The sequence below is a fragment of the Caenorhabditis remanei genome, chromosome IV, assembly GCF_010183535.1.
Source record: "Caenorhabditis remanei strain PX506 chromosome IV, whole genome shotgun sequence".
Taxonomy (NCBI): Eukaryota; Metazoa; Nematoda; class Chromadorea; order Rhabditida; family Rhabditidae; genus Caenorhabditis; species Caenorhabditis remanei.
Genome location: NC_071331.1, coordinates 21,995,171 through 22,008,221, shown reverse-complemented (window position 1 = coordinate 22,008,221; position 13,051 = coordinate 21,995,171). Strand labels below are relative to the sequence as shown.

Here is a 13,051-nt window from a genome sequence, read left to right as displayed (position 1 = left end):
TATATTTTTTGTACAATTTTCAGTTATTCTTAAACCTACAGTACCCTCCGTAAATCCACACTACCTTTTGTAAATCGTGTCACACCGTATATCTACACAGATAGCTTCGTTAATCCACACAGAGAGCTTCGTAAATCTACACAGATTGGTAGTTTCGTAAATCCACACAAATAGCTTCGTAAATCTACAAAGATATGTAGCTTCGTAAATCCACTTCTCTCGCTGCTTAACTACAGTATTCAGATTCCTTGTTACAGTAAACTTGATGTCCGGATCCTTCACCTACAGTACCCCGATCACTTTTTCCAGTCGAGACCCATTCTCCACACCTCCATGACCATCATATAAACTTACTATTCTTTTTAACAATTTTGTTTCTCTTTTTTCTTTTCTCTGCTTCTCTGCACTCTCTCATGTTCCCATTCTCTCTAACGCATACATATGATGATAACCGATAGGGAGAAAACTTGTTTTTGACCTCCCTTCCTCTCCCGCCCTTTTTTCTCGTCTCCTTTCTTTTCAACAAAAAAAAAAGAGACAATGTTCCATTCTTATTGCCCCCACTGTGTTACTACTGAAACATAAAACTCTTCTTCATTGTTTCGAAATGGTAATTATAGTTTTACGAGGGGTACTGTAGTGTTGGTGTAGATTTACGAAGTTACTAGCTGTGTAGATTTACGGTGCTACATATCTGTGTAGATTTACGAAGCTTTCTGTGTACTGTAGTTTTAAGGGTTACTGTAGTTTCTTTAAAAAGTCTAAAAATTGAGCCAAAATTTGCATTTTTCGAAAATATTTTTTTCTTATTTTTGAGTAGTTTGAGTTACTGTATCGTCAAAATTCAAATTGTGCGGTACTGTACTTAATGGAGCACAAAAATATTACGAAAATATAATTTTCAAAAAAAAAATGTCTGGAAATTTTTTTCAAATCTTCTACAAAACTTATTTTTTTCACTTTTTCACAGTTTTCGCATAAAAATTCTGAAAATTTCAGTCCGCCTTCCACATGGACAGCCTAATTGTACCAACCACGCCGGAGCCGCATCTCCTACGACCTGGTGAGTCTTTTTTGTCTTTTTGGCGGGAAAATTGGGTTTTTAGGGGTAAAAATAGTGGGAAAACTTAATTTTTGAGTGGAAAATAAGCTTTTTTAACGTTTTTGCATAAAAAACATGTTTAAAATTTTTTTTTTTAATTTCAGAAAAAAATTTTTTTCAGGAAACTCCACCACAGAACTATGGGAAGTGATACTAGTCGCCTCGTGTCCGATCATCTTTATCATTTTTCTCTGTCTGTGTGTCGTATGTTTGGTTGTCCGCAGTTATGAGAGACGTAAGTGTTTTTTGGAAAAAAAATTTCCAAAAAAAATTTTTTTTTCAAAATTTTTTTTTCAATTTTTTAAAATCAATTAATGAACTATGACACCCCGTGCAATAATACAACACAAACTATTAATTATTTTTCAATTTTTCGCCGACAACTGATAAAAAAGATGATTCGAGAGGGGGGACATTGATAAGGGGTACACAAGAAAAAAATTGTGTAGATCAAAACTTTTTTTTTGGTTTTTGCACCGGAAATCTTTATCGAATAAGGGTAGAAGATCAAGAACATACGTAATCAAGTATATAACATGTGATTGGTACAAAAACAGATTAGAAAACGTTCAAAAAATAATAAAAATTCGAAAAAAAAATTTGACGCCTCAACTAAACTTCTAGCGCGTAGATCAAAAATATTAAAATGTAGATCATAAAATTCTCTAAATTTTATTAGTTGGCAACTTTTGATTGTAGCATTTGTCTATAAGAAGTTATAAGCTTTTAAAATTTCAAAAAAAAATTTCAAAAATTTTGAAATTTTATCAATTTTTAAGAGCCTGCCAAAATCTTTAAAATTGTTTAATCTTGAAAATTTGTAGATGAGGTTGTAGATCAAACCCAGGACTATAATTTTGTAGTTGACAACTTTTTTGTACAATCCATCCCTGCTGTGATACAGGGGTTTTAGCTGAATCACTTTTTTTCGTTTTTTTTCAAGTCCTCCACATTTCAAGCTCCGTATCTCAAAAGCGTTAATAGCTATCAGAAAACCGTCAACTACAAAAATGTAGATCAAAACGTGATCTACACAAGCGTTACATTTTTTTTTGGAAAAAAAAATTTCAGCCTCCCTCCCATCAGTGCAAACGCTGCGAGCCGCTGCCACCTCATCCTCTCATATTGCGTCCATCCTTCGTCAACTACCACCACCGCCTAAATATGATATTGGTAAGGGTACTGTAGCTAAAAAGGGTACTGTAGTTCAAAATTGAGAGTACTGTACCAAAATCCAAAAAAAAATTTGGGATCGGGTTACTGTAGCTGGATCTTGAAAACTTTGGATCCTAAAAATTTAGGATCGGGATACTGTAGTTAGTGAGAATACTGTAGTTGAATACCAGTTTTATAGATCTAGGTTACTGTACCAAAATCCAAAAGTTTTTTAGGATCGGGTTACTGTACCTAGATCCTAGGATCCTAAATTTCGCTCTATTTCCGGATTACTGTATTTTTTTTCCATGAAAAAAGTTTCTTATCACTTTTTTCTTTCGAAAAGTGTAACATCATGCTTAGACACCCCCAGCTTATCAGTGCAGGGGGGTTTCCCGAGGTTGTAAAGAAATTTCAGTGGCAAATATAGAAATTGCATCAGAAAATGTATAAAATGAGGTGATGTTGTCTCGATCATTTTGTGTACTATGAACGAACTACAGTACACTTCGAGGGATAATAGTTTTTACGTATTTCAACATGAAAATTCAGAAAATTCTACCCAAAAAACCTCAAAAATTGCTAAAAACCACAATTTTTCAAAAAAAAATTTTGGCCGAGTGGTTAAGGAAGACAGTAGCCAATGCACCCCGAGGTACCGGGGTTCGATTCCACATGACGTCAATCTTTTTTGTTTCTCGTTTAAAACGTTTCGGACATCCGGACAGGTATATAGACAGACACACAGACAGACAAAACGGGAAAAATTGAAGTTATGGAGTTTCAAAGTTTTCCTTAGCGCTACAGTAACCAATTTTCTCCAATTTTCTTCAATTTTGTCAAATTTTTTGTAAACTACAGTACTACCTGCACATCTTACTCAAAATATTTCAGCCGTGACAAGCGTCGACGCGCCTCCACCACTCTACTCGGACATTGGTAAGGACCTGGGTCCCGCCGGATTCCGGACGACGCCTTCAGGTGGTCGACCCCTCGGAATGCATCGACAGTACCCCAACCATCTGATGACACCTACAGTACAACCCTTGAATATACAGTATCTGTACCCGCCGAGATATGAGGTAATTTTTTTTTAACTTTTGAAAAAAAAATCCAAAAAATTTTTTTCACATTTTTTTAAAACTAATATTTCAATTTTTGTCCCCTCTTAAGGTTCTAAAATACAACAAATTGCGCTAAAACTTTCAAAAGTCGTAAAATAATAAATAATTCATTAAAAATGTTCCGTTAAGGTCTCCGAACCCGGTGAACCCTAAAAAATGAAGAAAAGTGAACTTTGATGTTGGAAATAACTGAAATCGAAGGTCTATGAAGAGAAAAACTTGAAAATTTAAATTTTCCTCAAATTACCCAAAAAATTGACAAAAATTCAAAAAAAAAAAATCAAAAAATCAAAAAAAAATTCAAAATTTTCAGATTTTATCTCAAACTGCTATATCTCTGAACTCATTGCTCCAAATTATTCGATTTTAAAATTTTCGAGATTTTCAGAAAATTTCTAAAGTTTTGAGCCCCATTTTGCCATATTTCTGATCAGATTGAAAATTTGTGGCCGGTGGCCTAGAAAATGCGTTTTCTAGGCCACCAAATCAAACTGCTTCAAAATAGCTCGATATGGGGGTCAAAATTTTGGAAATTTTATGAGGAATCCGGATTCCCTATTTATTTTGAGTTTTCTAGGCCTAGAAATCTATTCTGGGGGTTTCTAAGCCAGCAACACCAAAAACCATTAAATTAGGTTGTGTTAGACCATTTTTGGCAGTTTTTAACCGTTTTTTTGCCAATTTTTTTAATTGAAAATCGTTATTTCAAGACTTAAACTAAAAAATCGTGGGCCCCTCTCAAGAAATTTAAAAAAAATCCAAGCCCCCTTAAAAAATTTTCCAAAAAATTTTTTTCAAAATTTTTAATTTTTCCACCCCCCGACGCCAAATTTTGCGCTCTTTTTAAAAATACGCATCTCACATCCGTCAAAATTCACCATATTCCCAGAATTTCCTCATTTTTTTGAGTCGTCTAGAGGTCAAACATCGTTTCGCTTCCTGCTCCCCCCCCCCTCCCCGTCTAATTATAACCTTTAGAAGTTTCTTTTTTTGCATTCAGACGGAAATTCCAGGAAATTTTTAATTTCCACGACACATCGCTATCTACTTGTACTTTTTAAAAGTCTAAAAGAATTTTCAAAAAAAATTTTTTTTAACCCAAAAATTTTTCCAGGCCACCATCGCGTCTGATGACACCAAGGTCACTCCACCACCTGAAACTACCGTAATCCTGCCACGTGGACGTGTTGAACATGTCGTCGTTGAGATTGGAGGCGCGGCAGCCACGTCGTCTGCTTAGATTATCGATTTTTTTTCAAAAACATTTTTTTTACAATTTTTTTTCAAAAATTCCAAATTTTGCGGGTCCCGCAGTGTGATTGATCAGAACCCGGGTATTTATTATAAAATGTGTGACGTACTGGCTAAATTAGCTATGAATTTTGATTATGTGTGTGCCTTAAAAGTCTTTAATTCATGTCATGTTTACTCGAGACAGCTTTAACTTTTTTTTTAAATATAAAGTGTTTCTAACAAAAACATCCGCAATTTTTACGTATTTTAACATAAAAAAACAGAAAATTTGACCACGAAAACCCTAAAAAATCATTTTCAAAAAAAAGCATTTGCAGTGGTGGCCGAGTGGTTAAGGTAGACATTTGCCACTGCACCCCGAGGTACCAGGGTTCGATTCCACCTGGGGTCAAAACTTTTTTGTTTTTTGTTTAAAATGTTGCGGACATCCGGACAGGTATCTAAACAGACACACAGACAGACAAAATCTGAAAATTTGAAGTTATAGAGTTTGAAAGTGCTCCGTACCTACTGTAGCTATACAGTAACCAATTTTCTTCATTTTTTTCAATTTTTTTTGTTATTTGGACATCTGGACACACAGAAAAACATGTAATTTTATAATTTTGAATTCAGATCCCACAGAACACATTCTGTGTTCTTGTTGATAATAGGGTAGCATGAACACCGCTCGTCTAGCCAAGTTCATTCAGAGAGAAAATGTTTGATTTCAATGGGTAATTATCTGTAATTATATGTAATTAGTGTGTTTGATATGTCTAGGATAATAGATTAGAAGACTTTTGATCATTAAGATAGAAAAAAAATTTTGGAAATTTTTTTTTAAACTTTATCACGTAGTCACTAAAATTTGTTACGCTGAAGAGTAATTAATTTATATTAATTATGTAGATCAAGTTACGCTCAACAATTTTGTAGTTGTCGATTTTTCGTTATTAACCTTCTCCATCAAGTTATAGCCATTCCAAAAATTCTCGCCGTTTTTAGAACGCAGTTCCCTACTTGTAAGCCTTGTATCTCCACAGGGAGAGCTCCTAGCAGAAAATTTTCAACTACAAAAATGTAGATCACAATTTGATCTAGACAATCAGTATACTTTCAGTCACTAAGGTTCACCCTTAAAGACGCAAATTCCACCATGAATTGCATCATCCACCGTAACCAACCGACCCCCAAAACTTTTTTTCAACTTTTTCAATTTACACAATTTCTAAATCCAACAGAATCATCAGAGAATGTTCTTCAAAGAGCGATGCGTATAATTAATAGAGAGGGGGGGACCTCCTCCCGAAACATTTTACACTTTTCTGGGGTCCCCTCCACTGCAGGCATCACACTACACACTTTTTCGACTGTTTCGATGGTCGGGGCCAACCAGGAAATGCAAAGATAAACTGGGAATCCTCTGGACCTGATTGAGTGGGTGGTAGTAGGAGAAAACAAATTTTCGAGCAAAAAAATTTTAAAATTAAAAAAAAAACTTTTTTCTCGAGAAAACTGACATAAATCAGCTGAAAACGTGGTTGATTAAGCTCTGTATGTTTTCTGTGTGTCCAGATGTCCATCTGACAAAATGTTTAATAAAATTTTTAAAAAATTGATTACTGTAGAGCTACAGTAGGTAAGGAACACATTGAAACTCCACAACTTCCAATCTTTCGATTTTGTCTGTCTGTGCGTCGGTGTGTGTACCTGTCCGGATGTCCGCAACATTTTAAACAAATAAAAAAAGTTTGACTCCATGAGGAATCGAACCCTGGTACCTTGACCTACATCCACTCGGCCACCACTGCACAATTTTTTTTGAAAAATTGTGTTTTTACTAATTTTTAAGGTTTTCAAGGGTTTTCGGGGTAGAATTTTTTTGAATTTTTATATTATCTGTGTGTCCAGATGTTTATCTGACAAAAAATTTAATAAAATTTAGAGAAAATTGGTTACTGTAGAGCTTCATTAGTTAAGGAACACTTTGAAACATTATAACATCAATTTTTCCAGTTTTGTCTGTCTGTGTGTCTGTCTGCATACTTGTCCGGATGTCCAAAGCATTTTAAACAAAAAACAAAAAAGTTTTGCCACCATGAGGAATCGAACCCTGGTACCTCGACCTACAACCACTCGGCCACCACTGCACAATTTTTTTTTTGAAAAATTGTGTTTTTTACCAACTTTTCAGGTTTTTAAGAGTTTTCGGGGTCGAATTTTTTGAATTTTTGTGTTAAAACACGTAAAAATTGCTAAGAAAACGCGTTTTTTATAAAGACCGACACTAGCCTGCTGGTCATTAGAACTCATTGCTTAATTTCTCTTTTTTCTTTTTCTTCCACCTTATTTTTGACCTACTCCAGGGTTTATTGGACCCGAAACCTACATCTAATAGGTCAACTCTACTTCCATGACGCCACTATAACCTATTTCTACATCATCTCCGCTCAAAAACTAGAAATTTTCAGCCAAAAAACCTGTGAAATTCACGTGAAAACCGTGTACCGTCTGAAACCAACACAGATCGTTCTTACATAAGTATATGTACTGTTAATAGTGTGATAAGGAGTTTCAAAAATGGAAAAAAGTGAGACTGACGAAAAAGAGTGATAAGAAATTCACAGAATACGGCGGGGGGGGGGGGGGGATGGGAAAATGATGAAAAAACGCGTTGGAGGTGCGCCAGACGGGTCACAAAAACAGGATAACATAAAAATTTGAAAAATTTTGACCCCGCGAACCTCAAAAATTGGTAAAAAACACAACTTTTCAAAAAAACATTTTGGCCGAGTTGTTAAGGTAGACAGTAGCCACTGCACCAAGAGGTACCATGGTTCGATTCTACCTGCGGTCAAACCATTTTTGTTTTTTTGAAAAAGAGGTTTTAAAGGGTCAGGAATTCAAAAAATAAGGTTCTGACTAATAGAAACTTGTGAAAATCGACATTTTTGGTTAAAACCTATTCTTCATGACGAAATTTCGAAAAACTGACCAAAAATGCAGGGAAAACTGCCATAAATCGGCTCAAAATGTGATCGATTACGCTGTGTATCAAAATGCCACAACGAAACATCGAATTGGAGAATTGAATTATTTTGAATTTGCCTCCAAGTCTAGACTCGAAACAAAAAAGACCCCAAAAAAATTGTGTAGTGGTGGCCGAGTGGTTGTAGGTCAAGGTACCAGGGTTCGGTTCCCCATGATGCCAAACTTTTTCGTTTTTTGTTTAAAATGTTTCGGACATCCGGACAGGTATACAGACAGACACACAGACAGACAAAACCGGAAAAATTGATGTTATTATATTTCAAAGATTTCCTTACCTACTGTAGCTCTACAGAAACCAATTTTCTTTAAGTTTTTTGTCAGATGAACATCTGGACACACAGATAATATAAAAATTAAGAAAATTCGACCGCAAAAACCCTTAAAAATTTTAAAAATTGGTAAAAAACACAATTTTTGAAAAAAAAATTGTGTAGTGGTGGCCGAGTGGTTGTAGGTCAAGGTACCAGGGTTCGGTTCCCCATGATGCCAAACTTTTTCGTTTTTTGTTTAAAATGTTTCGGACATCCGGACAGGTATACAGACGAACACATAGACAGACAAAACGGGAAAAATTGATGTTATGATGTTTCAAAGTGTTCCTTATCTAATGTAGCTCTACTGTAACCAATTTTCTCTAAATTTTATTAAATTTTTTGACAAATGGACATCTGGACACGCGGAAAACAAACAACAACATGTAGAACATTGTTCCTGGTGGCAGCTGAAATAGAAGCACAGGTGTCCAGATGTTTTACGTCAAATTTTGACATTTTTCGGGTTCGATCGCACAATTTTTGTAAGCGTCACTATGCCGTTACGGTAGGTTACGGTATTCTGCATTCTTCATAGTTGACCATATACAAATACTACTGTACCATTTAAATCCCCAACAAGGTTCAATGTTTCTTCTAAAACATTTTTTTTAAGTGTAATTTTTTTTGAGCAGTAACATTTCCAATAGTTTTCCAGACCCGTATTCCAAATACCATCCTTTCGAAAATGCTGTAATAAGTAGTACTTATTAAGTACATTCAAAAAAAAGTTAAAATACCAATTTTTTTGACTTTCGAAAAAAAAAGTTCGAAAAAATGAAAAATATATATTTTCAACATTTCTCTTTTCTTAATGCTATTTCTTTGTCATTTTTTTAAATGAAAAGAATTAATTAGAGAGTTTTATAGGTCCCCCTAAAAGTTTTCTCCCTAAAAATCAAGTCAGTGAGGCAAAAATTGATGTATAGAGGAATTTCGAAAAAAAAAAACCCCATAACTTAAAAAATTTTGATTTTGTCTGTCTGTGTGTCTGTTTAGATACCTGTCCGGATGTCCGCAACATTTTAAACAAAAAACAAAAAAGTTTTGACCCCAGGTGGAATCGAACCCTGGTACCTCGGGGTGCAGTGGCAACTGTCTACCTTAACCACTCGGCCAAATTTTTTTTTTGAAAAATTGTGTTTTTTACCAATTTTTTAAGGTTTTTAAGAGTTTTCTGGGTCGAATTTTTTGAATTTTTATGTTGGATTACGTAAAAACTGTTGAAAATTCATGTATAGAGGAATTTTGGTCACTGTAATAATTTGGTCAGTGTAAAATGTAACAAAAATTTATATATTTTGCACCCAATTTTTCTGTCTCCAAAAACTAAAAACTTAAAACATAAAACAAAAGAGCACAGCGCCTTTTCTTCCCATTGCTCTTTACCGTGGAAACCCTCTAATTTTCCACTTTTGAGAAAAGAAAATGACGAAAAAAATAGCACGCGATATTAAGAGAGTGCAGTGAAAAGTTGAAAATGTATCTTTCTGATTTTTTCGAACATTTTTTTTTCGAAAGTCAAATAAATTGGTATTTTAACTTTTTTTCTCTTTTTGAATGTACTTAAAAAGTACTACTACTTATTACAGCATTTTCGAAAGGATGGTATTTGGAATATGGGTCTGGGAAACTATTGGAAATGTTACTGCTCAAAAATGAAATATTTTGACCTAAAATTAACCATTAAAAAATGTTTTAGAGAAAATGTTGAACCTTGGTGCGGATTTGAAATGGTACAGTAGTATTTCTATACTGGGTCTGGGAGTTCGTAGTGAAATCAGCGAACATGCTAGCGCAAAATTCAAAACAATTTTTTCTCAAAATGACGCGTGTAATTTTGAAAAGTTTCCAAAGGTTTAACCTCCAAATCGACCTAATTAGGGAAATGTTGAGTTCTGGCCGAGTGGTTAAGGTAGACAATAACCACTGCACCCCGAGGTACCAGGGTTCGATTCCACCTGTGGTCAAACCTTTTTTGTTTTTTTGAAAAAGAGGTTTTAAAGGGTCAGGAATTCAAAAAAATAAGGTTTTGACTACTAGAAACTTGTGAAAATCTACTTTTTTGGTTAAAACCTATTGAACCTGAGTTATTGCAGCGGAAGTGGTAAAGGTAGACAATAACCACTGCACCCCGAGGTACCAGGGTTCGATTCCACCTGGGGTCAAAACTTTTTTGTTTTTTTGAAAAAGAGGTTTTAAAGGGTCAGGAATTCAAAAAAATAAGGTTCTGACTACTAGAAACTTGTGAAAATCTACTTTTTTGGTTGAAACCTATTCTTCATGAAGAAATTTCGAAAAACTGCCATAAATCGGCTCAAAATGTGGTCGATCACGCTGTGTATCAAAATACCAAAACGAAACATCGAATCGGAAAATTGAATTTTGAATTTGCCTCCAAGTTTAGACTCAAAGACCCCTTAGTTAGGGACAAAATATGCGGAAAAATTGAAAAAATGTGTTCTGGTTCTTTTTTTTCGGAACACACACCTAAAATGTCAAAATTTGACTTAAAACATCTGGACACCTCTGTTTTTATTTCAGCTGCCAGCAGGAACAATATTCTACACACAAAATCCATTCGGCAAGTTTGATCTCTTGGTAGAACTGACCCCGAAATGTTCCGGACTGATTGGACTGTTTTGAGACAAGTTCCTTAACAAAACCTACTTGGATCGTTTAAAGAGGAATGACATATTGTACAGTACCGCTCAAAAGTATATAAGGTTTCGGATTTTTCAGTTGAAAATGACCAATTTTGAAAGGGTGTCATGGTTATACTTATTGTCCCATCAAGTAGATTTTTAATGGATCATACAAATCAAAAGTAGTGATCTATTTTTGTAGTTGACAACTTTTTTGTACGGACACTCCCTAGAGAGTTACGGTCATTTTAAGGGTGCAGCTCAAAAATCGCACTAATTTGCACAGAAATGGGTCGATTTGAGGGAGTAATTACTTTGACGATATGTAACTCCAATTTCAGTGCAATTTTCGAGCTATCGTCTAAAAATGACCATAACTCTCTAGGGAGTGTCCGTACAAAAAAGTTGTCAGCTACAAAAATAGAGCTCTACTTTTGATCTGTATGATCCATTAAAAATCTACTTGATGGGACAATAAGTATAACCATGGCACAATCTCAAAGTTGGGCGTTTTCAACTGAAAAAACCAAAACTTAATATATGCGGTACTGTATAACAGAGTCGAAAGTGTAATTGTGGGAAGTTTCAGCCAAGTCTCAACTCTCATAAGAAAAAGTTCCCTTGTCAGACTATATTTTATGCTTCTAGACAAGTTACTTTTTCACTTTTTTCACCAATTTAATCATTTCCGGGACCACCAGCTCCTTACTACGAGAACCTTTATATTAAAGTGCACTTAGAGTACTCAATTTTCAATTTCGAAAATTTATTTCCACTTCCTCATTCCTCCAAAATTACCAATTAATGAATAAAGTTCACTCGTTGATACATTTCGTCCCGCCGCAATTCATATCCTTTTACTTCATTTGGCGGCTTGACATTTTTAAGGCAATTAAAAAAGTTACGTAGCGAGTTGACACTAATTAAGCATAAGCCCTAAAAATAGAGAACAAAAGTTTCAAAAAATAAATTGACCTATACCGCGTAAATCTATGTAGTACACCAAAATGAAAAAGTGTTGTTGACCTTCCCGAAAAAATTAAAAATTAAAAAGGTTCCTTGTCACGTACAAATGACAATGATGTCATTGTCATTGACAATTGGGACCCGGAACCAAAAAAAGAGAAAAAAAAGTTTTGACAATTGTCAATTGTCACTAAAAGGACAAAAAAAAGAGACAAGAGACAATAATAGGGTTTGTGGTAATTAGGTAATTAGTGACCCCCGCTTATAGGATATTGGAACGGCTCGGGCGGTCAAGAATAGCGGCGGAGAGAGCCACTTGATTAGATATGACGTGCGGTGTTTACTTAGGAGAAGTTAATTACGTTTGAGGCATCACAGTGGTCGAGGCGGAGGCGAGGTGTCTGAATATCCGGATGTCTGAAATATTAAAATTAAAACAGCAAAAACCTGTCCCCAGCACCAAAAAACAAAAAAATTTCAGATTCAGCGCCACGGGACGGAGTCGAACCTGCGACCTTCCGCGCCAAAACTCAAAAACTCTAAACTATCCAAAATCGGCCAATATGAAGCTCACTATTTTAGAAAATTTAGAAGGATTCTAAATATGCTATTTTCCATTAGGTCGAAATGTAAAATTTCAAAAATAAAATTCCAAAAAAGTTTTTTTTCGAATTTTCTGAAATCTCGAAACTAATGACGTTTCCCTTCATTTCACTAACAAATGCATCTTTCCCACAAAATTTCCAAAATTTTGAGCCCCATATTGACCTATTTCGGTCCACTTTAAAAATTTGGGTCCGGTGGCCTAGGAAATGCGTTTTCTAGGCCGGCAATCAAAAATGCTCCAAAATTGGGCAATATGGGGCTCAAAACTTCAGAAGTTTCATGAAAATTTTGAATATTTTAGTTTTAGAGCGTTTAGGTTGGTAGATATTGAGATATGAGATTTTCAGATTAAAAACATTTTTGACATTTGTTTGGTCTTTTTTGGAAAATGTGCGATTTTTTAAAGTTTTAAACATTACGACACTATTTTAAATTGTTTTTGCTTGAAAAATTTTGTGAAATTCTCAAATAAATTAATTATTTTGTATATAAACAAGGTTTACCAGGTTTTTTTGAACAAAAAAAATTTGAAAATTTTTTTGTCTGAAATTTTTTGTCTGAAACTTAATGAATTTTGACCCATCAAATTGTCAAGGTGTCAAAAAACTGCTCTAATCGAAAATCACTGCTTTAACCTTTAAAACCCACTAAGCTCCGCCCCCTTATTCCCAAGCTTCTCCTTCATCTCATTCTTTAAAAGTGGGCGGGGCCACCGGGAGAGACATGAAGTCGAAGAGACGCAGAGAAAAAGAGAAAGTGGGGGAGGAGAAGGGGGAACCTATTAGAAATAGAGACACATTGAAGATATATATTCCCTTTATTCTCTCACTTCTGGAGAAGCGCCACAGAAAAATT

The 13,051-nt window shown here is 34.9% G+C and overlaps 1 protein-coding gene across 1 annotated transcript; it reads left to right on the top strand.

The window, feature by feature from the left end:
* Positions 1-1,011: 1,011 nt before the first annotated feature.
* GCK72_015711 (uncharacterized protein) lies at positions 1,012-4,621 on the top strand (the record flags this gene model as incomplete). Its single annotated transcript, XM_003098988.2, has 5 exons — positions 1,012-1,063; positions 1,224-1,337; positions 2,174-2,275; positions 3,152-3,339; positions 4,496-4,621. 5 exons carry the CDS (start codon positions 1,012-1,014, stop codon positions 4,619-4,621), a joined length of 582 nt encoding a protein of 193 aa, XP_003099036.2.
* Between the last annotated feature and the right edge of the window lie 8,430 nt (positions 4,622-13,051).